General features: G+C 55.1%; 1 protein-coding gene across 1 annotated transcript; it reads right to left on the bottom strand.

Annotated features, from left to right (window-relative positions):
- Positions 1–10,404: 10,404 nt before the first annotated feature.
- On the bottom strand, positions 10,405–16,764 carry SLC25A10 (solute carrier family 25 member 10). Its single transcript, XM_068976709.1, has 11 exons — positions 16,297–16,764; positions 14,142–14,261; positions 13,479–13,593; positions 13,351–13,399; positions 13,076–13,117; positions 12,212–12,255; positions 12,040–12,110; positions 11,692–11,784; positions 11,330–11,407; positions 10,728–10,784; positions 10,405–10,639 (listed from the first exon to the last, which is right to left on the bottom strand). Exons 1-11 carry the CDS (start codon positions 16,387–16,389, stop codon positions 10,538–10,540), a joined length of 864 nt encoding a protein of 287 aa, XP_068832810.1. The 5' UTR covers positions 16,390–16,764; the 3' UTR covers positions 10,405–10,537.
- Positions 16,765–17,006: the final 242 nt, after the last annotated feature.

Below are 17,006 nucleotides of genomic sequence, written 5' to 3' on the forward strand. Positions count from 1 at the left end.
TGTTTGTAAGATTCCCTTACCTCCCGTTTGGTGTCTGCAAGGTCTGCAGTGAGGTCCCCATTTATCAGTCTTGCTATGAGTTTGTCATTTTGATTAATCTTTTCAAAGAAATACATTGTTTCATTAATTTTTTCTATTTTTTGTCTATTTACAACTTAATTGGTTTCTGCCTATAGAATTTCTGTTTACTTTCGATTTATTTTTGCTCTTCTTTTTCTAGTTCATAAGGTGGAAGCTTACATTTTTTTTTCATTTGAAAGATGCATTCTTATATAGTCTTTTCTCATATAAGCATTTAATGGTATGAGTTCCCCTCTAAACCCCGTGTTTGTTCCTGCCCAGACATTTTTCACATTTTTATATGTTGTATTTTCATTTTTATTCAGTTCAATTTATTTAGTAGCTTCCCTTGAGATGTCCTTTTTTGACCTGCTGATGATTTTGACATGTGTTTTTCCCAAGTGTTTGGATTTTCTTGGTATCTTTCTGTTGAAGACGTCTAGTTTGATTCCACTGTGGTCAGAGACACAACTTCTATGATTTCAGTCCTTTAAATCTGTTGATGCTTGTTTTCTGGCTACCATGGGATATATTCCCTGGGCATTTTAGCAAAAGGTGCGTTCAGGTGATTCCTGGTGGCTTGCTGTTACCACGATCATATGGCAATTAGAACTCTGTGTTGTGTCTTGCTCTTGTGGGTGAATGTCCGATAAACGCCAGTTAGATTCTGTTGGTTGATAATATTGAAGTCTTTAACATCCCAAGTGATTTTCTAGATTTCTATCAACTACTGAGAGAGGGGTGGTGATGTCGCCAGCTATAATTATGGATTTGTCTTAGTTTTAAAAATAAGAGTCTTCAGATGACTAACTTTTGCGTAAAAGAACAGATGACAAATTTTATATAATAAATATGAGAGAACACTATTGATGTAAAGGTTGTGGAATAGAGCCCAATTCAGTCTCAGAGGAAAAACTTTATAGCCTTAAATGCATAACTTAGAAAACATGAATAATTAGTAACCAATCTAGTGATTAAAAGAATATTAAGGAAATATAATGAACAACTCTATGCCAATACCTTTGACAAATGCCTTGAGAAACAAATTGCCAAACTCACCAAATAAGAAGATAACCTGAATAGCCCTATATCTCTTTTAGAAATGGAACTGTTGGTTTAAAATCTTCCCTTGGGAATTCCTTAGCAGTCCACTGGTTAGGACTCTGTGCTTTCACTTCTGAGGTTAGAGGGTACGATCCGCGATCAGGGAACTAATATTCTCCATGCCAAGAGGCTAAAAAAGGGAGGGGGTAGTGGAAACTTAAATAAAATAAAATAAAAATCTTTCCACAAAGAAAACTGAAATTGCTTGGTGAGGTTATGTTTTTAAAAACTCAATAATAAGAAAGCAATTTAATTGTTTAAAAAAAAAAATTGGTCAAAGTGGTTGAAAAGACACCTTACCAAAGAAAATACATAGATGACAAATAAGTAAGCCCATGAAAGATGGTCCACATATTTAGTCATTAGAAAAATGCAAGTTAGAACTACAATGAGATCCCACTCCACAATATGAAAATGAATTCACAAAATGAATATGAAAAATAAAAAAATAATCTGACTTTACCAAGCACTGGAGGGAGTTGAAATTCCTTTACTACTGGTGGGTGAAAATGGTACAACCACTATGGAAAACAGTTTGTCACTTTCTTAGTGATTTTTACCGAGAGGAATGAAAGTACGTACATGTCCATACAAACACTGCAGAAATCTTCATAGCTGCTTTGTTTGTAATATCCCAAAACTGAAGACAGCCCTGCTGTCCATCAGTGGGTGAGTAGACAGGCACACTAAGGTCTCTTCATCCGTGCAGTGGCATGGTCCCTGGTGTGAAACGTCCTGAGCAACTTAAATGAATCTCAGAGTTGTTATGCTGAGCAAGGAAATCTGACAAAAAGAGAGCATGTTATGTGTTTTCATTATATGAGAGTACAGAGTATAGCAGTCCATAAGAAATCCATGAAATGAATCTCTAGACATCTACAACCTGTCAGTGATTGTTCGAGGATGGGGAGGGCAAAGAGGGGCCAGAGGAAAATTTGAGGGCAATGTTTGCAATCTGGCCTGGGGTGACAGTTTCAGGGTGTGTTGTCTGCACAAACTTCTAAAATTGTGTGCTGCAATTGTGCACGGTTCATCACGTTAGGACGAATCACACGACAGTGAAACTGTTGACCTCTCAGGTGGCCTTCTGGAACATCGGCTCTTGGGAAGGTCCTTCTGGAACCCAGTAGCTGTGCTGTGAGAGGCCCAAACCACAGGGAGGCCACTGGGAGGCCCCGTGGTCAGTGACTGGCCTCCCTTGGCTCCTTCGTGGGAGCCAGGTCTCAGCTGTGTCACTGCAGGCCCAGGGCTAGCAGCTGGAACACCCTGGCCAGCAGGAACTGACTCACGGAAGGTGGGGAGGCCTCTGCTCCTGGCAGTCGGTGCCTGGTTGCAGGCCCTGAGCCTCTGGGGCAGGGGGGTCCGTGGCCACAGCCCTGCTTCACGAGTCTGCCCAGGAACTCCCCACCCTGGGCACCAGCCTGGGACTGGGCAGCCAGGTAGCTCTGCCCTTGGCTCCACTGTCTTGGGGCAGGTCCCCTGGGAGCCCCTGGGCCAGGATGGAGGGAGGTCAGCCACCCAGGAGCTCAGGGACTGAACTGTATCAGAGCAGGGGGGCCAGAAATAAGGCAGGGTCCAGACAAGGGGCAGACTAGCCTTCAAACAGGGTGCCAGAAACAAGAAAGAAAGGCAAGGGGTGGTGCAGAAAAAGAAAGGAAAGAAGAAAGTCTGCAGCCTGGGTCGGGCACACCAAACACCCAATCTGGGGAGTTAACCCAGTGGGGCAAAAGGCATCAGAGAGAATTAGAGGAATCACTCCAATTAACCATCTGCTCTCAAAGAGGAGGGGACACACCCATGGGGGAGGAGGTGGCAGAGGGAACAAAGGGCTGGAGGGCATGGGGTGTGACAGCAGGTCACAGACTAAAAGCACCCAGAGAGAGCAGAGAAGAGGTCAGAGGTGACCCTAAGTTGAGGCAGAATGTTCTTAAAGGCACAGCGGAAGCCAAGCGCGGATGTGGAGGAGCTGATATTACAGACCAAGGGCACGCCTGGCTCCAGGAACTTGGCCAAGTTGACCCTGAGGCAAATAGATCCTGGTTGTTACTGACGTTCAAGGCCAAAGAACTATTTAGGGTTCAACCCAGAATGAGGCTGTCACCCAGAGAGGGTGGGGAATCAGGTCAGCGTTTACAGGGGAGGTGGCATCTGGAAGCTTACAGAAGTTAAGCTGTGGTTCAGGAGTAATGAGCAGACCCCAGACCTCCAATCCTACCCAGCCTTTCTGGGAAAGACCACCCTCAAAAGAAACCCTGGCAGTCTAGACAAGCAAGAAGATTGCTAGAGAAGCCAGGGAGAGGGCAGGGCCTTCAAAAGCCTCCTCCAGGAGGCCAGGACAGCCCCTCTCAGTCCTGGACACTGGATGGCCCTCCAGGCCCCCCAGGGAGGGTGAGGGGACCTGGGTGTCCTGGAGCAGAATCAAGACCAGGGCTCAGCTTTTACAAACAGAACGGAGGCAAACCCTCTGCACGACAAAATACAAGACACAGCCTTGAGTGTTTAGACTTCGATGATGTAAAACTATTGTGTTGTTACCAAGTCTAAACTCGTACTACTGGCCTCCTGACAGGCCAATAATCAAGAGACAAATTGTTGGGGCAAGGAATATGACTTTATTTGGAAAGCCAGCAAATCGCCGAGATGGTAGGCTCATTCACCCCTCCCCACAAAGAACCATTACCTGAGTTAGAATTCAGGTTTCTTTTATATTAAATGGGAAGGGAGTTGAAGTCAAACATTTCCTGGTTCCCATCAGCCTCTGGAGGGGGTGTGTTCATTTCTTTCTCCCTGCAGTCATTCACAGGTGGGCCTGGTCAGGATATTTCTTGTGAACTAGGAAATGGCAATCCACTCCAGTATTCTTGCCTGGAGAATCCCATGGACGGAGAAGCCTAGTAGGTTATGGTCCACGGGGTCGCAAAGAGTCGGACACAACTGAGCGACTTCACCTTCACCTTCACCTTAAGCAAAGGTATTTTAGCTTAATGCTCATTACCTGGGAGCTGGGCCAATGCATATAATTTGAGCTTATAGGCGATATTCCTTTAGCGATTAACTTGTAATAGAATACAAGGTTCTTCTTCCCAGTTACTGTGGCTGTGAGGATGGGACCCAACAGGATAGGCGTCCTCGAGGGTCACAGGTGCGGGTAAGGAGAGGGCAGGTCCCACGCCCATCAGCTGAGAACCGGTCCTGCTAAGGGGTCCTGTTGGCCACAGAGCATAGGTCTGAGCTCTCAGGACAGACTCCCGGCTTGTAGCACCGGTAGGATTGGCAATGTGGCCATGGGGACAAGCTGTATACACACCGCCCCCCTCCACCTCCCGGGTTGGGTGGTCCAGCCAGGCTGCTGCCCGACCCCTGGGGATGGGAGGGCAGCTGTGGGAGCCGAGCTCAGACTGGCCTCCCAGAGGTGGTACTGGGCCCCTGGGTGCTGTGTTGGGTGCCTTCCAGTCCCTCCAGCTTGTCAGCAATTAGGAGGTGGGGAGCGGGTGGTGTCACAAGGAGGGGAGTAGGAAGGGAACAAGACCACGTGACTCCACTTTCTGGTGTTTCCATCCTCTTTGGGGAACTAGTATCTCTGGTGGAAAATAAATACTTTCTGAAGACTAGCATTTCCCCCCCCCCCCTCACTTCTGTTTTTCATTTTTTTTTTCCTGTTATATTCAAGCAAAGTAGGGAAAATACCCAAATACCTAGTGGCCGTGGTTGTTCTGGGAAGGGGTCAGGGTCTGGGGTTGGTGGGAAGGAAGTAAAACCCTGAAAACCCTGCTGGGTGTGCAAATTTGTATTGTGGTGCATGGGTTACTTGAAACAACTATTTGTAAACATGCAGAATGACCAGTTTCAGTAACAAGGGAGTGAGGCAGGAGAGACGTGGACAGCCCAGCCTTGTCCCCGGGTCAGCTGGTGGAGGTCAGCTCCCTTCCCAGGCCACCACTCCTACCTGCCCTGTCCGGCCCTCTGTGCTCTTTTAGGCTGATTGCAAGATTTGCACCTCATCTCCAGCTGTCCCCAATGCCAGCAGCCTCATTCCAGGATCCAGAATTCCACCAAGGGGTGGATCAACAGGGCTGGAGCAGGATAGGTACTTAGGAGTGTATACATCACAAAGATACCGAGTCCCCAGAGTCCATCACATCAGTGTGGCTCTCTGACTGCTGCCTCTATAGGCACCGCACAGCATTCCTCATTTAATATGTTCCTTGCATGAGTGCATGTTAAGTCACTTCAGTTGTCTGACTTTTTGCGACCCCATGGACTGTAGCCCACCAGGCTCCTCTGTCCATGGGATTCTTCAGGCAAGAATACTGGAAGACTGGCATTTCCATGTATGCTCTCCTCCAGGGGATCTTCCTGACCCAGGGATGGAGCCTGCTGGACGGAGCACTAGAGAGCCTCACTGAGACACAGTCCGGAGTGTCAACAGAGAGACCACAGAGATCAACACAGCCAGATGCCGAATTGCAAAGGACGGGTTCTAATCAGCACTATGCTCCCAGAGGGGCAATTCCAGCATGAATCAAACTCAATTTCAACTTGTGTGGAGGTGACTGGCATTTTAAAGTGAGAATACGGGAATCGGGAGGGCTGAGAGCTCAGGCGATAGAGTCAGGCAGCAGACAGTTAATAAAGCAGGCAGGAGGCTGGGAGACGCCATCTAGTTCCTTAACAGCACTTGTCCGAAATGAGCCTCTGGGTTCTCACAGAGGCCTGAGATGTCCAGCCTCAGGTGGGCGCTCTAAACAGGACTTGGGTTGCCCCAGGGATGCAGTTTGAGCTGTCAGAAACCGAGTCTGTCTAGGCCTGACGCAGAAGCAGGCTTTGAGACAAGCCTGGGTAGAGTTTAGTCAAGGAGAGAAAATTTTAGTCACCACATACCATACAATCCCTCCATTAAAAGTGTACAATTCAGGGGACTTCCTTAGTGGTCCAGTGGCTAAGACTCCGTGCTCCCAATGCAGGGGTGTGCAGGTTCGATCTCTGTTCAGGGAACTAGATCCCACATGCCAAAATTAAGACCCAGTGCAGCTAAATAAATATTTTAAAAGATAAAGTGTACAAGTCAATGACTTTTAGTATTATTCATGGAATTGTGCAACCATCCTATACTCCTACATCTGAAACATTTCCATAACTCCAGAAAAAAATCCGTCTCCGTCTGTAGTCACTCCCAATTTCCCCACCCCACTACACCCCACGCCACCCCACCTCCTGGCAACCACTGATCTATTGGGTTGGCCAAAAAGTTCATTCAGGTTTTCCCATAACCCAATACTTCCTGTCTCTGGATCGCCCTGTTCTAAACCCTGCATACAAATGAAAAAGTGAAGCTCGGTGGCATCTGACTCTGCAACCCCATGGACTGTAGCCAGAATCACATAATACGTTGTCTTTAGTGATTGACTTCTTCCGCTCGGCGTGTTTTCAGGTTTCACCTTTGTTGCAGCGGGGCAGTGTTTCACTCCCTCTTATGGCCAAATAGTATTGCATTATACAAATATACCACATTTGACTTATCTGCTCATCAGGTGATGGGCATTTGGGTTGTTTCCACCTTTTCGTTGTAATGAGTAAAACGCTGCCCTGAAGATTCCTGTGCAAGTTTTTTCATGGCCAAGTGTTTCTAAGCCCCTGTAGCAATAGGCCCAAACTTGGCCAATAACTGCCAGCTTCCCTAATTTCTGCCTCCGCTTCCAACTCAGCACCAACCAGAGACAGCCAAGTATGCTCCCCTAACGAACCACAGGGGTTGCAGCACCTCGTCGGCCCCCCACAGCTTCCCCACGCCCACAGCTCCCACTTGGGGTGCGCCTGAGCCCCCCTCTCGTGATGAAGCCACCCCCTCCTCTGCCTGTCTTTGAGGCTCTGCCAACATGCAAGTGAGGGGGCTGCCTCCCCGCTAGAGCAAGCTGAGCACACAGCCCCGCTTGTTCTCATTTTGCGTGGTTCTCATCCATTCCTACCCATTTTATAGTTTCAGCTCTGTGGTCCACTTTGAGGAACGTTTGCCTGTGTGTGGGAGGGCCCACGCTCACTCTTCGTGTGGTTGTCCAGTTGTTGAAAAGGCGTCTTTCCCTGCTGCCTCGTCTTGGCACCCTTGCTCAGACTTCTTGACAATGGACTCCTGGTGTGTAACTTTTTGTGAACTATTGTCTTTAAGGAAGAAAGGTGGAGACTGAATCATGAAATGCTGAGCTTGCTTCCCTGCCAGTGTGAAATCCATCACTTCCTTACCTGGAATCAGGTGACCCACAGGTGGGGCTGCTCCTCCATTTTGCTCACCTTCTCAGGCTGGTTCTGAGCCAACACAGGTGGAGAACTCCCTAGGGAACGGCCTCATTTCTGACTTGCCCCTTTTCCTGCTTTCCCCTGCCTGCCTCCCCTCTTGCCCCCATCCAGGAAGCTGGGCCCCTGCAGGGTGGGTAGGCAGGTGCTGTGCCCACTCCCATGGCCCACCAGTAAACACTGCATCCCTTCACTGTCCTTTGCACCCCGCCCTCCCCAAACCACATGGGGCCCTTCGTCCCCTGACACTGGTCCAGGAAGCGCCACGTAAGCTGGCTGGGCTGGGAGGAGGCTGGTGAAATGCCATCTTCTCAGGCTGCCTGGGCACTCTCGCAGGCAAGTAAAGAGGATCCCAATGCTTCCAATCAAAGCAGCTTTAAGGGCAGAGAATGTGGCCCTGTGTGGCTGTTTCTGAGATTTGCTGTTTTCAACTTGCCAGGGGTCTGAGAAAAGTGGCAGCCTGCCCCACAACCAGTCATGTGCCTCCACCCCTCCCGCTTCACTTCCTGGGCTCTGGGTTCCAACCACCTCAGTGGGACTCCAGCTTGGGTGCTGGGGCACCAGACTGGACATTCTGTGAGGCTCTGGGTGCTCTGCGCCTGCCCGCCTGCCTGCCAGCCCAGGGCTCAGGAAGTCTGGCCCACAGCCAGGTGTGGTTCCAGACCCATGGCTGCTTTGTGCCCAACACTGCAGCGGAAACTGCACTCTACACCCAGCACCATCACCCAGAAATGTGACTCTAATCCAGGTCTCTCTGCCAGTTTTAGGAAATTCACAGAGGGAGGGGCCAAATCAGATGGGAGAAGCAGCTGGATCCAGGACCTGGCTTCCCTCGCAGAGAGGACGAGGAGGGGACATGCGCCATAGAGACGTGAGTAGACCTCAGCTGGACTTGATTCAAACGAAACCAATTACTTAATGACATGCACGTGGTAACCCGGGAAATTTGATGACGGTAACATGGGCCATTTTATGTACAATGAATTATTGCAGTTATGTTCGAATTTTTTAAAGACCGTTTTCAGAGACTTGGTAAGTATTTATCTATAAATGACAGGACATCTGGGATTTGCTTCCAAATAATCCAGTGGTGGGAAAAGGTCTGTAGGGCTTGGAGAACACAGGCCTGGTGAAAACTCACTGCTGAGGCTCGGGCGGGCATGTGGGTGATTTGTTGTTTCAGTAACAGCTTTGTTGTAATACAGTAATTTTCGGGTTACAGAGCTATGCAACCATAACCATGACTTAAAATTTTTTATCTGCTTGAAATGCTCCTCCTTGCTTCATGGCATGGGGTCAGAGGCACTGATGTCTGAACCATCTGGGGCGTTTCTGTTCATTCCCGACTGGGGCAGCAGGAGCCCCAGGGTAGCTCCCACTTGTCCTGGGACAGCAAACGGTCACAGGTGGTGTTTACACCAGCTCCTGCCCCAGCCTGAGGGTCTGTAGCCCACAGAACCTGGGTATGCCAGTCCAGTCTGTGTTTGCTGGATGATAGGCCAGTATCCAAAAGGCCAGGGCTCTGACTCAAGGGGCATCTCCAGGGAGACCAGGCTACAGCACTGCCCCCCTGCCCCCACCACAGGAACTGTCTCGAGGGGCTTGTAGTGGCAGGTGCCTGCTGGGAAGGGGCAGCCCTGGGTGGTGGTGGGGGGGGGGGTCCCGGTGACCTGGATCCAGGACCGCAACGCTGAGTCCCTCAACCAGCCCCATACCCTGCTCTTCCCTCAGCCCTCTGCCCACAGGCCATCCCAGTGCATCCAGTCAGAGCGGTGGCTTCTCCCCTGCTTTGGCCCCTGCCCCTCGATAAACCCTAGAGCTCTTTGAAAGGTGCAAAGGAGGATCTCATAGGCCCTGACCGCGAGGCAGACTGGTTAGGGCCCTGGATGCAGAACCAGACTCAGCACTTCACCGTCCTTTATTAACATCCCTGCAGGGCAATGTGGGACTGCTGGCCACTTGCTGGGGGTGTGGGGTAGTGGCACAGTGCCCATGTGACTGGGGGAGGCCGACAGATGCAGCCCCCAGCCTCATTTGCAGGCTGCTTTGGGCATTTTGGCTGACCGGCTCCTGGAGACCTTGCAGGTGACTGTGGTGCAGTCAGCCCCCGTGGACATGCCACTCCTGCTCAGGGAGCCGGGAGGGGTCACTGCACAGCCCCAAAGACAGCAGCCTCCTCCTGGCGCTGAAAGGTTTTGGTGAAACTAATTGTTTAAAGCTGGGCTTCCCTGGTGGCTCAGCTGGTAAAGAATACGCCTGCAATGCAGCAGACCTGGGTTCAGTCCCTGGGTTGGGAACATCCCCTGGCGAAGGGAACGGTTATCCACTCCAGCATTCTGGCCTGGAGAAGTCCATGGACTGGACAGTCCATGGGCTCGCAAAGAGTCGGACATGACTGAGCGAGTTTCACTTGTTAAAGCCAGTGGGGGTGGGCTGGACCAGGAGGGGTGGGTGGGGTGCCTGAGGGTCACACGCAGGCCCTTCCTCCTGGGTACTCATTCTGCCCTGACCTGGCAGCTGTGGGGCGCAGCTGCCTTAAAGAACATCATGAAAGCTATGGTCCCTCTGCTGGGATGAAAGTGCAAGTGTACACACCATTCAATGGGTGGTGCTGGGGGTTCACACCCCCTACTCCACCACCCGGGTCCTCAGTGGGAGCTCCTGGGGGTGCTGGGCTTTATGAAAGGAAGAGACTTCAGGGGCTGGAGACCCCAGTCCCTTAAAGTCTGCCCAGCCCACCCCTCCCAGCTCCAGGGTTAACTGCCTACCTGGGGAGAGAACACCCAACCCGGGGCCTACACCCTCCAAGAGAGTTACTGCTGTGCACAGGGCGCCGCTGGACACCAGGCAGGGAGAGTCAGTGGCGGCAGCGGGAGGTGGAGGTGAAGCCAGCAGCTGGGGAGGGGACAACGGTCACTGGGCTGGCCAGGCAGGCTGGGGTGGGGGTCCTGGGCCAGGGAGGAGCGGGCCGGAGCACAGTGGGCAAGTGCTGGGCTCAGGGCAGTGCTCAGCTGCCAACCCTCCGGGACTCTGGAATAAACTGGCGCAGGGGGCTGGGCGTGACCCAGCTGCTCCCACCGCCACATCAGGACGGCACTTTGATGCCAAAGTGCTTGCGAAGCTGTTCCAGAAACACGAATGTGAGCACGGTGTGGGGCATGAGGCGGATGCCAGCAGGCACGAGGCCCTGCGGGAGAAAGGAGGGGAGCATGAAGACAGCTCTGGAGGGAGAGCCCCCCACCCTACACCCCCTACCCAGCCCCAGTGCCCCAAACCTTGTAAAAGGCCAGCGGCCCCAGCTTTGCTGTCTCCATGGCGCAGTGCAGAACACCCTGCAAAAAAACACCAAATAATGAAATAAAACGGAAAGCTGCTTCTCGAAAGGCAGGAACCCCCACCACCTCATCCCCCCCTCCCCCGCCACCAGTGCCAGTAGCTGCTCACACTGATAGTGGGCGTAAGTGTGCAGAGCAGCAGGCCTGAAAGTTCAAAGGTAAACACGGGGAGTAGGGCTGGTGGGCACAAAGGTCAAGGGCTGCCCTCGCCCGTTAGCCAGGCAGAACTAGAATTTAAAAGCACACCAGGGCCAGGCTGACCCGCCAGGAACCCACGGTTCTTGGCCGGCTGCCACAGACACAGAAGATACCATGCGTAATGGAGGGAGCCCCGGACAGGTGCTTGGCCCCAGGCGCTGGACCCGCCACCCTGCTATGACCAGGCTGCCTCTGTTACCATGTCAAAGAACCGGACTTAAAAATACACTTGGGGCCCAGGCGGCTGCAGGCCTGATGGCAGCTGGGAGGGACACAGCCTCGTCTGTACCCCAGCCCAGGGACACAGGCTCACCTGCCGGCGGCAGGGCGGGAAGCCCACTCACCCGATACTCGCCCTTGGCATTCATCAGCCGGGTCTTCAGCACATCCAGGGGCTGGCACAGGAATGTGGCACATCCACCCTGGAGGGCAAGTTGTCACCAATGGATCTGCCAGGAGGGCAGGAGGGCACCCCTTACCTCCCCTCCGCAGGCCTGTCTGAACTCCCAGGAGGTGTCCCCAGGGTCATGGGGACAACATGAACAGTCCCAGCCTGGGCTCTGGGGATCCATGGGCTCCTCCCACTAATGCAGAGCCCAAGAGGGGCAGCCACCACCCTCACCAAAGCCTCCCACCCTTCTGAGCTCTTGCTCCGCCCAGGTGCCCCCAGCTGTCAAGGCTGGTCAGGGACCCCCCAACTACTCACCGCAATGAAGCTGGCGATAAAGTGAGTGAAGATGCCGTCAGACAAGTAGCCCGTGCTGAGGACCAGCTGCTTGGCTTGATCGTAGCAGGACAGCTGTCAGGAAGTGGGGACGGTCAGGACATGAGGGGACAGCTCAGGGGAAAGCAGTGGGGCCCGCAACGACACCAACTGGACGGACCAAGTACCGGCTCTGTGGGTCATCCACAGACACCATACAGGGGCGGACAGACCAGGCCCAGACCCACCTGAGCCCACATCTGCAGCCCCACGTCTGTTAGTGCCCGCTGCCTTCCGGGCCCCCGACCCCCAGATGCTGCCTGAGAATGCCACCCCAAGCCGAAGTCCTACCTGGCCCACGGTGACCAACATCCCTCGACTGGATGCCATGGTGGCGCCTGAGAACAGCTTCCTCAGACCCTCTGTAGGGGGAATAGGAGAGGTTGGGTGCCCAGCCCGAAGCACCTCCCCAGCCATCCCCCAAGGCCTGGAGGCTGTCCCAGGCCCCCACCTCCTGTCTTACCTTCTCGGGCCACACGGTACAGGCCGTCCAGGGCGTGGGCATAGCTGCCGGGGGACAGAGAGTGAAGCTCTGACCACAGGCTCCCACAGGAAGGTCCTCCCCACGAAGAGCCATGCCCCCATCACAGGCCAGGAGGAACCCAAAGCATCACAGGGCCAGAGGACATCAGCCTTTTCTGAGTGCTCAGAGTGGTCTCACTGCTCAGGGGACCTCAGGGCCTAAAGATCCCCCGGGTTCCACAGGAAAGCCCCCTCACTGGGGGGCTGCCAGCTCCGAGGCTGGTCACGCCTGCAGGCTGTTCCTGAGGGCGGGAGGAAGGGACGCCCTGCCAGGTCCCCTTCCCAGCCTACTCAGTCTGCCCTCCCCATGGCCTATGCTACGGCCAGAGAGTGGACAGTGGGATCGTCTGGGGCCACACTTCTCCCTGAATTGGCTGATGCTGGCGCCTAGGGTTTAACTACGGTGTCTGTCCATAAACAGGGTCTCAGAACCCATGGTGTCTCAGATCTCACACAATGATGTTTTTATCACAGAAACAACCTCCTAGCTCCCAAACCCTTTTGAAGACCACATAAGCTTCTAACTTACCCTCCGTGAAGCATGTGCAGGTATAAGAGGGAGCAGAGTGACCAGCCCCCGCACCTCCCAGTCTGGCCCCAACCCTGGGTCACCCACAGGGGTAGGACCCAGAGATGCTGGAAGGCCCCTCACAATGTATGCTTCCAACATCCACCAGCCGCCCCATTGCTCCATGTGACCCCACAGGTGTGGGGGCCCATAGGACTCCCCACTGAGTCCCGCAGAGCTGCTCAGAGGTCTTCTCAGCCCTGGTCCCCAAACCCGTGGGGACACCGGGTGACTCACTTTCGGCGCTGATTCTGGGGCAGCTTCATGTCATTCTGCATCCTGAAAACAAGCAGAGAGTTCAAGAGGGCAGGGCCAGACACCCCACAGTCCCCAGCGGGAGTGAGCAGCTGGCCCTACCCAGGGCTGCCCCATCACAGGCTCAGCACCACCCTCCTGCGCCTCGGACCCCAAGATCTGAGTGACATGTTTTAAGCGGAACACACTGAGACCCTAGTGAGCCAACCTGGCCCCACTGGGGGACAGCAAAACCCTGGCCTCAGGGCCGCACTGACCTGACGTTGACCATGTCCGCAGGGGTCCCCACAAAGCCGCCGATGCAACCTGGCACAACAGCCAACACATGACCACTGGCAATGCCTCCTGCCTCACCTGCACCACCCCCTCCCTCCTGGCTGCTCACCGCTGATGGAGCCCAGCAAGACCTTCTTGTAGAAGGGCAGGGGGCCTTCACTGCCTTTGGTCACCTGGTCCCGCACGGTCTCGTAGATGGCAAACCGAGTCAGGGAGTAGGTCATCTGAGGAGAAAGGGCCCAGCTCAGAGGGTGCAGGAGGAAGGATGGTGCTGGGCACGCCCACATCCTTGGCCCTCCGGTGCACGGACATCACCATGTGGGCCACAGGGACACCCAGGAACCTTCCAGAGGCCACACAGCCAGCAAGCAGCTGAGCCATTTAAAAAACCTAGGGCTGACTGAGTCCAGGCCCCACCCCTCCTCATCCCCTATCATGTCCCTGCAAGCCTCAGTTTCCCCATCTGTAGGTGGAGGTCTCGGGCCAGCTGTGCCAGCTGGGCTGACTCTGTGCAAGGCAGAAGCCATGCCTTGCGCCCACCCCGGGGGGCTGCTGGTCCCCCAGGCCTTGTAGTTCTGTCCTTGTAAGAAGTCTTGAGAATGAGAGAGTAACTTCCAGGCCCAAAGGGCATCTGTGGTGGGCAGGAGGGAGGCCAGCGACCCCTCCGCCTCCGTGGGCTGAGTGGGCTCTGGGATCAGTCCTAAGGAAGGGATCGCTGGCCATGAGTCTCCATCCACCCGCTACCCTGGGAGATGGGGCCCCCCAGAGGTACCTGTCTGCACAGGGAGGCGCTCAGCCCGTTGTAGAGCGCCAGGATGCCATCAGAGCGCACCACCTGCAGCGCCATGCCCGTCATGCGCATCTTCACCTCCTGCTGCGTCTGCAGGTGCACCTGTGGGGGAGGGTCCCACCACTCAGAGCCGCACCCCACCTGGAGCCCGCCCTGGCCAGCTCTGCTCTAAAGCCCTTTGCCACAAGTGCTACCAGCGCCTGTATTGAGAGACAGGAAACTGAGGTGGGAGAGATTGGGGGCAGGAAGAGAAAGGGACGACAGAGGATGAGATGGCTGGATGGCATCACTGACTCGATGAAAGTGAGTCTGGGTGAACTCCAGGAGTTGGTGATGGACAGGGAGGACTGGCATGCTGCGATTCACGGGGTCGCAAAGAGTCAGACAGGACTGAGTGACTGAATTGAACTGAAGGCACCAGCTGGGACGTCTGGCGCCAAGCTCTGTTCCACACCATCACCTCACAGGAGACAACGCCAGCCAGTATCGGAGCGCAAATTCCAGCTGCCCTGGAGTGGAGTCATCAGCCCCATCCTTTAGATGAGGACACTGGGGGACTCCAGAGCCCCACTTGGTAGTCTCCCAAGAGAACAGAATTAGGGGACTCAGAGATGTCCTGAGGAAACAGGGGAGGCTCGGGAGAGGTGGGTGGAGCTCCGTGGGGCACCCAGGGGGAGGGGCACTTCGGAGTCCCTTCCTGAATCACACTCTCAGGCTCTACACGTCCTGCCTGGACACGCGGGGGCAAGGTACTGGCTCTGCTGCCTTAGTCTCTCTTGGCTGCGAGCCGGGAACCTAGGGCCTGGGGGCAGGGTGGCCACACAGCAGCACCCCATGCAGGCAAGCCACTGTGAGGGTTCAGCCAAGATGTGGGGCAAAGGCAGAGATCAAGGAGCTTTAAGATACTTTTTTTCCCAAAGACAATGCCTATGGCTGCCCACACTGCCTGCTGCAGCCCAGCCCAAGGCCATGTGCTCCCTGGGCCAGAGGGCGGCCACATTCCTGTGGCCAGCCACCTCCCAGACTCCCACCCCCACGCTAAGTGTGCAGCAGAAAATAACACCTGGGGGTAGGGCAAGGGGCAGTGACGCCCGAAGGAGCCTTGAACAAGGCTGGCCTGGGGCCAGGAAAGGCTCCAAGAGTCCTTGAAAGCTGCTTCTCCAGTCTGACCCTCCAGGGCCTGTGATGGGGGAGGGGGAGGAGGGCACAGGGACCTGCATGGGCAGAAAGTAAAACAAAGCGCCCATGAGAAAGGTTTCCTCTTCCTACAGGCCCAAAGCACCTAATACCTGGCCCTGCTTGGCCAGGCCACGTCACAGGCCCTGGCGGCTACCAGGAGCCACAAAGGACCCTCCCAGGTCTCTGAAATGCTGAGGGGCTGCCAGTTTCAGCCCCACCCCCAACGTCTACTAATCCTGCCTTTCCTGGTGGCCAGGCCAAAGCTCTAGCGATAGGTGGATCAGCCCAAGACACAGGTGCCAATCCCTCCAAGGGGGCCAGCGTGGGTTTCAGGCTGCTCTGGGTGGGAATAAGGAAGGGGATGGCCAAATGACTGCTCTTGCCAACAGCCTCCGTAAGACCACAGCCCAGGTACTGTGGCCCAGGGCCCACTTGCCAAAATATGCTTTGAGTTTCTGGCCTTTCTTTGTCGTTTGTGGTGAGTAAGGAGCAAAAAACTAGTCTGCCTCAGAGACAAGGGAAACTCTGTCTTATTCTGCCCCATAGGCATTTTTTTTTTTTTTTTCAAAAAAATGTAGAAAGTGTGATTGCTTCTCGATGGAAGAAACAATCACCCTCATTGGGCAGGACCTGCACGCAGGCTGGGACCATGGCTTCCAGATGCTCACCCACCTCCCAGGAGGAAGCAGCCCAAAGCAGAAGCGCAGGCCACATCCCTCCTCCGTCTACTGGTGTGTTTGGTGGGCACCCACTAGGCAGAGGGAGCGCGTGGTCCTGCTGGGATGCCGACAGCTGCGCTTACTGAGAACCACCCTCAGGAGAGCTGGGAGGGAGACCAGCCCAAGGTCACACAGGTAGCAGAGCGGGGGCCAAGGGGCACCTCTGCCGCCCGTTCCACGCAGAGCTTCTGGGCGGGGGCGACAGCCCGGCCCGAGGCCCTCCCCACAGCCGTGCTCACCTTGAGCAGGTCCAGCGGGTGCGTGCAGCAGGCGGCCCCGCATGACGCCAGCCCACCGAAGTACCAGCGCGACACGCGCGCCTCATCCGCCATGGCCCGGGCGCCGCCGCCGCCGCCGCCAAGGAGCGCAGGTACCGGCCCCGACCCGGCCTGTGAAACCCAGACGCCGGCCCGGCCCCGCTCCAGCCCCTCCCCTGCCCGACCCGACCCGGCCTGGTCCTCGTAGCCGCCCGCCGCGCGTTCAAAGGCTCGCCGGACGCCTTCGCCGCAGACAACCAATGCACCCGCGCGGCCCGGGGGCGGGAGCTAACGGGCGGGGTCTCAGAGACCCCGCCCCCAAGTCCGAGGGTGGGTCCCGAGCCTTAAAGAGCCCGCGGCTCGGTAGGCCAACGCGGTGGGCTCCAGCGAGCCGCCCCAGTGGAGGCGGCTCAGTGGGACCCCCTCACTGGCCGGACCGCAGGAAGCCTGCTAGGTAGACCTTCCTCGTTCATCTCAGGGACCTGCGGCCTCCCCTATGCTGCGCCGGCCAGCCCGCGGGGCGGCCCCGGCGCCTAAGGCACGTCTGCAAAGGTCACGGCCCGAGTAGCTCGGGCGCTCGGCCAGCCCCCACCCCTCCTAGAGGCCTGCCTCCCATAAGCGCCCTGCCGCTGCCGCGGCCCGGAACTTGCGCCCGGTTTCCCAGCCCCGCGGCGCAGGCCCCGGATACGTAC

The sequence above is a fragment of the Capricornis sumatraensis genome, chromosome 8, assembly GCF_032405125.1.
Source record: "Capricornis sumatraensis isolate serow.1 chromosome 8, serow.2, whole genome shotgun sequence".
Lineage (NCBI taxonomy): Eukaryota > Metazoa > Chordata > Mammalia > Artiodactyla > Bovidae > Capricornis > Capricornis sumatraensis.

Coding starts and splice junctions, on each gene's coding strand:
- SLC25A10 (XM_068976709.1), bottom strand. CDS start 16,389: ATGGCGGATGAGGCGCGCGTGTCGCGCTGGTACTTCGGTGGGCTGGCG. Junction 14,262..16,296: donor ACCCGCTGGACCTGCTCAAG/GTGAGCACGGCT, acceptor CCTCCCCCACAG/GTGCACCTGCAGACGCAGCA. Junction 11,408..11,691: donor TTATCGCCAGCTTCATTGCG/GTGAGTAGTTGG, acceptor CTTGCCCTCCAG/GGTGGATGTGCCACATTCCT.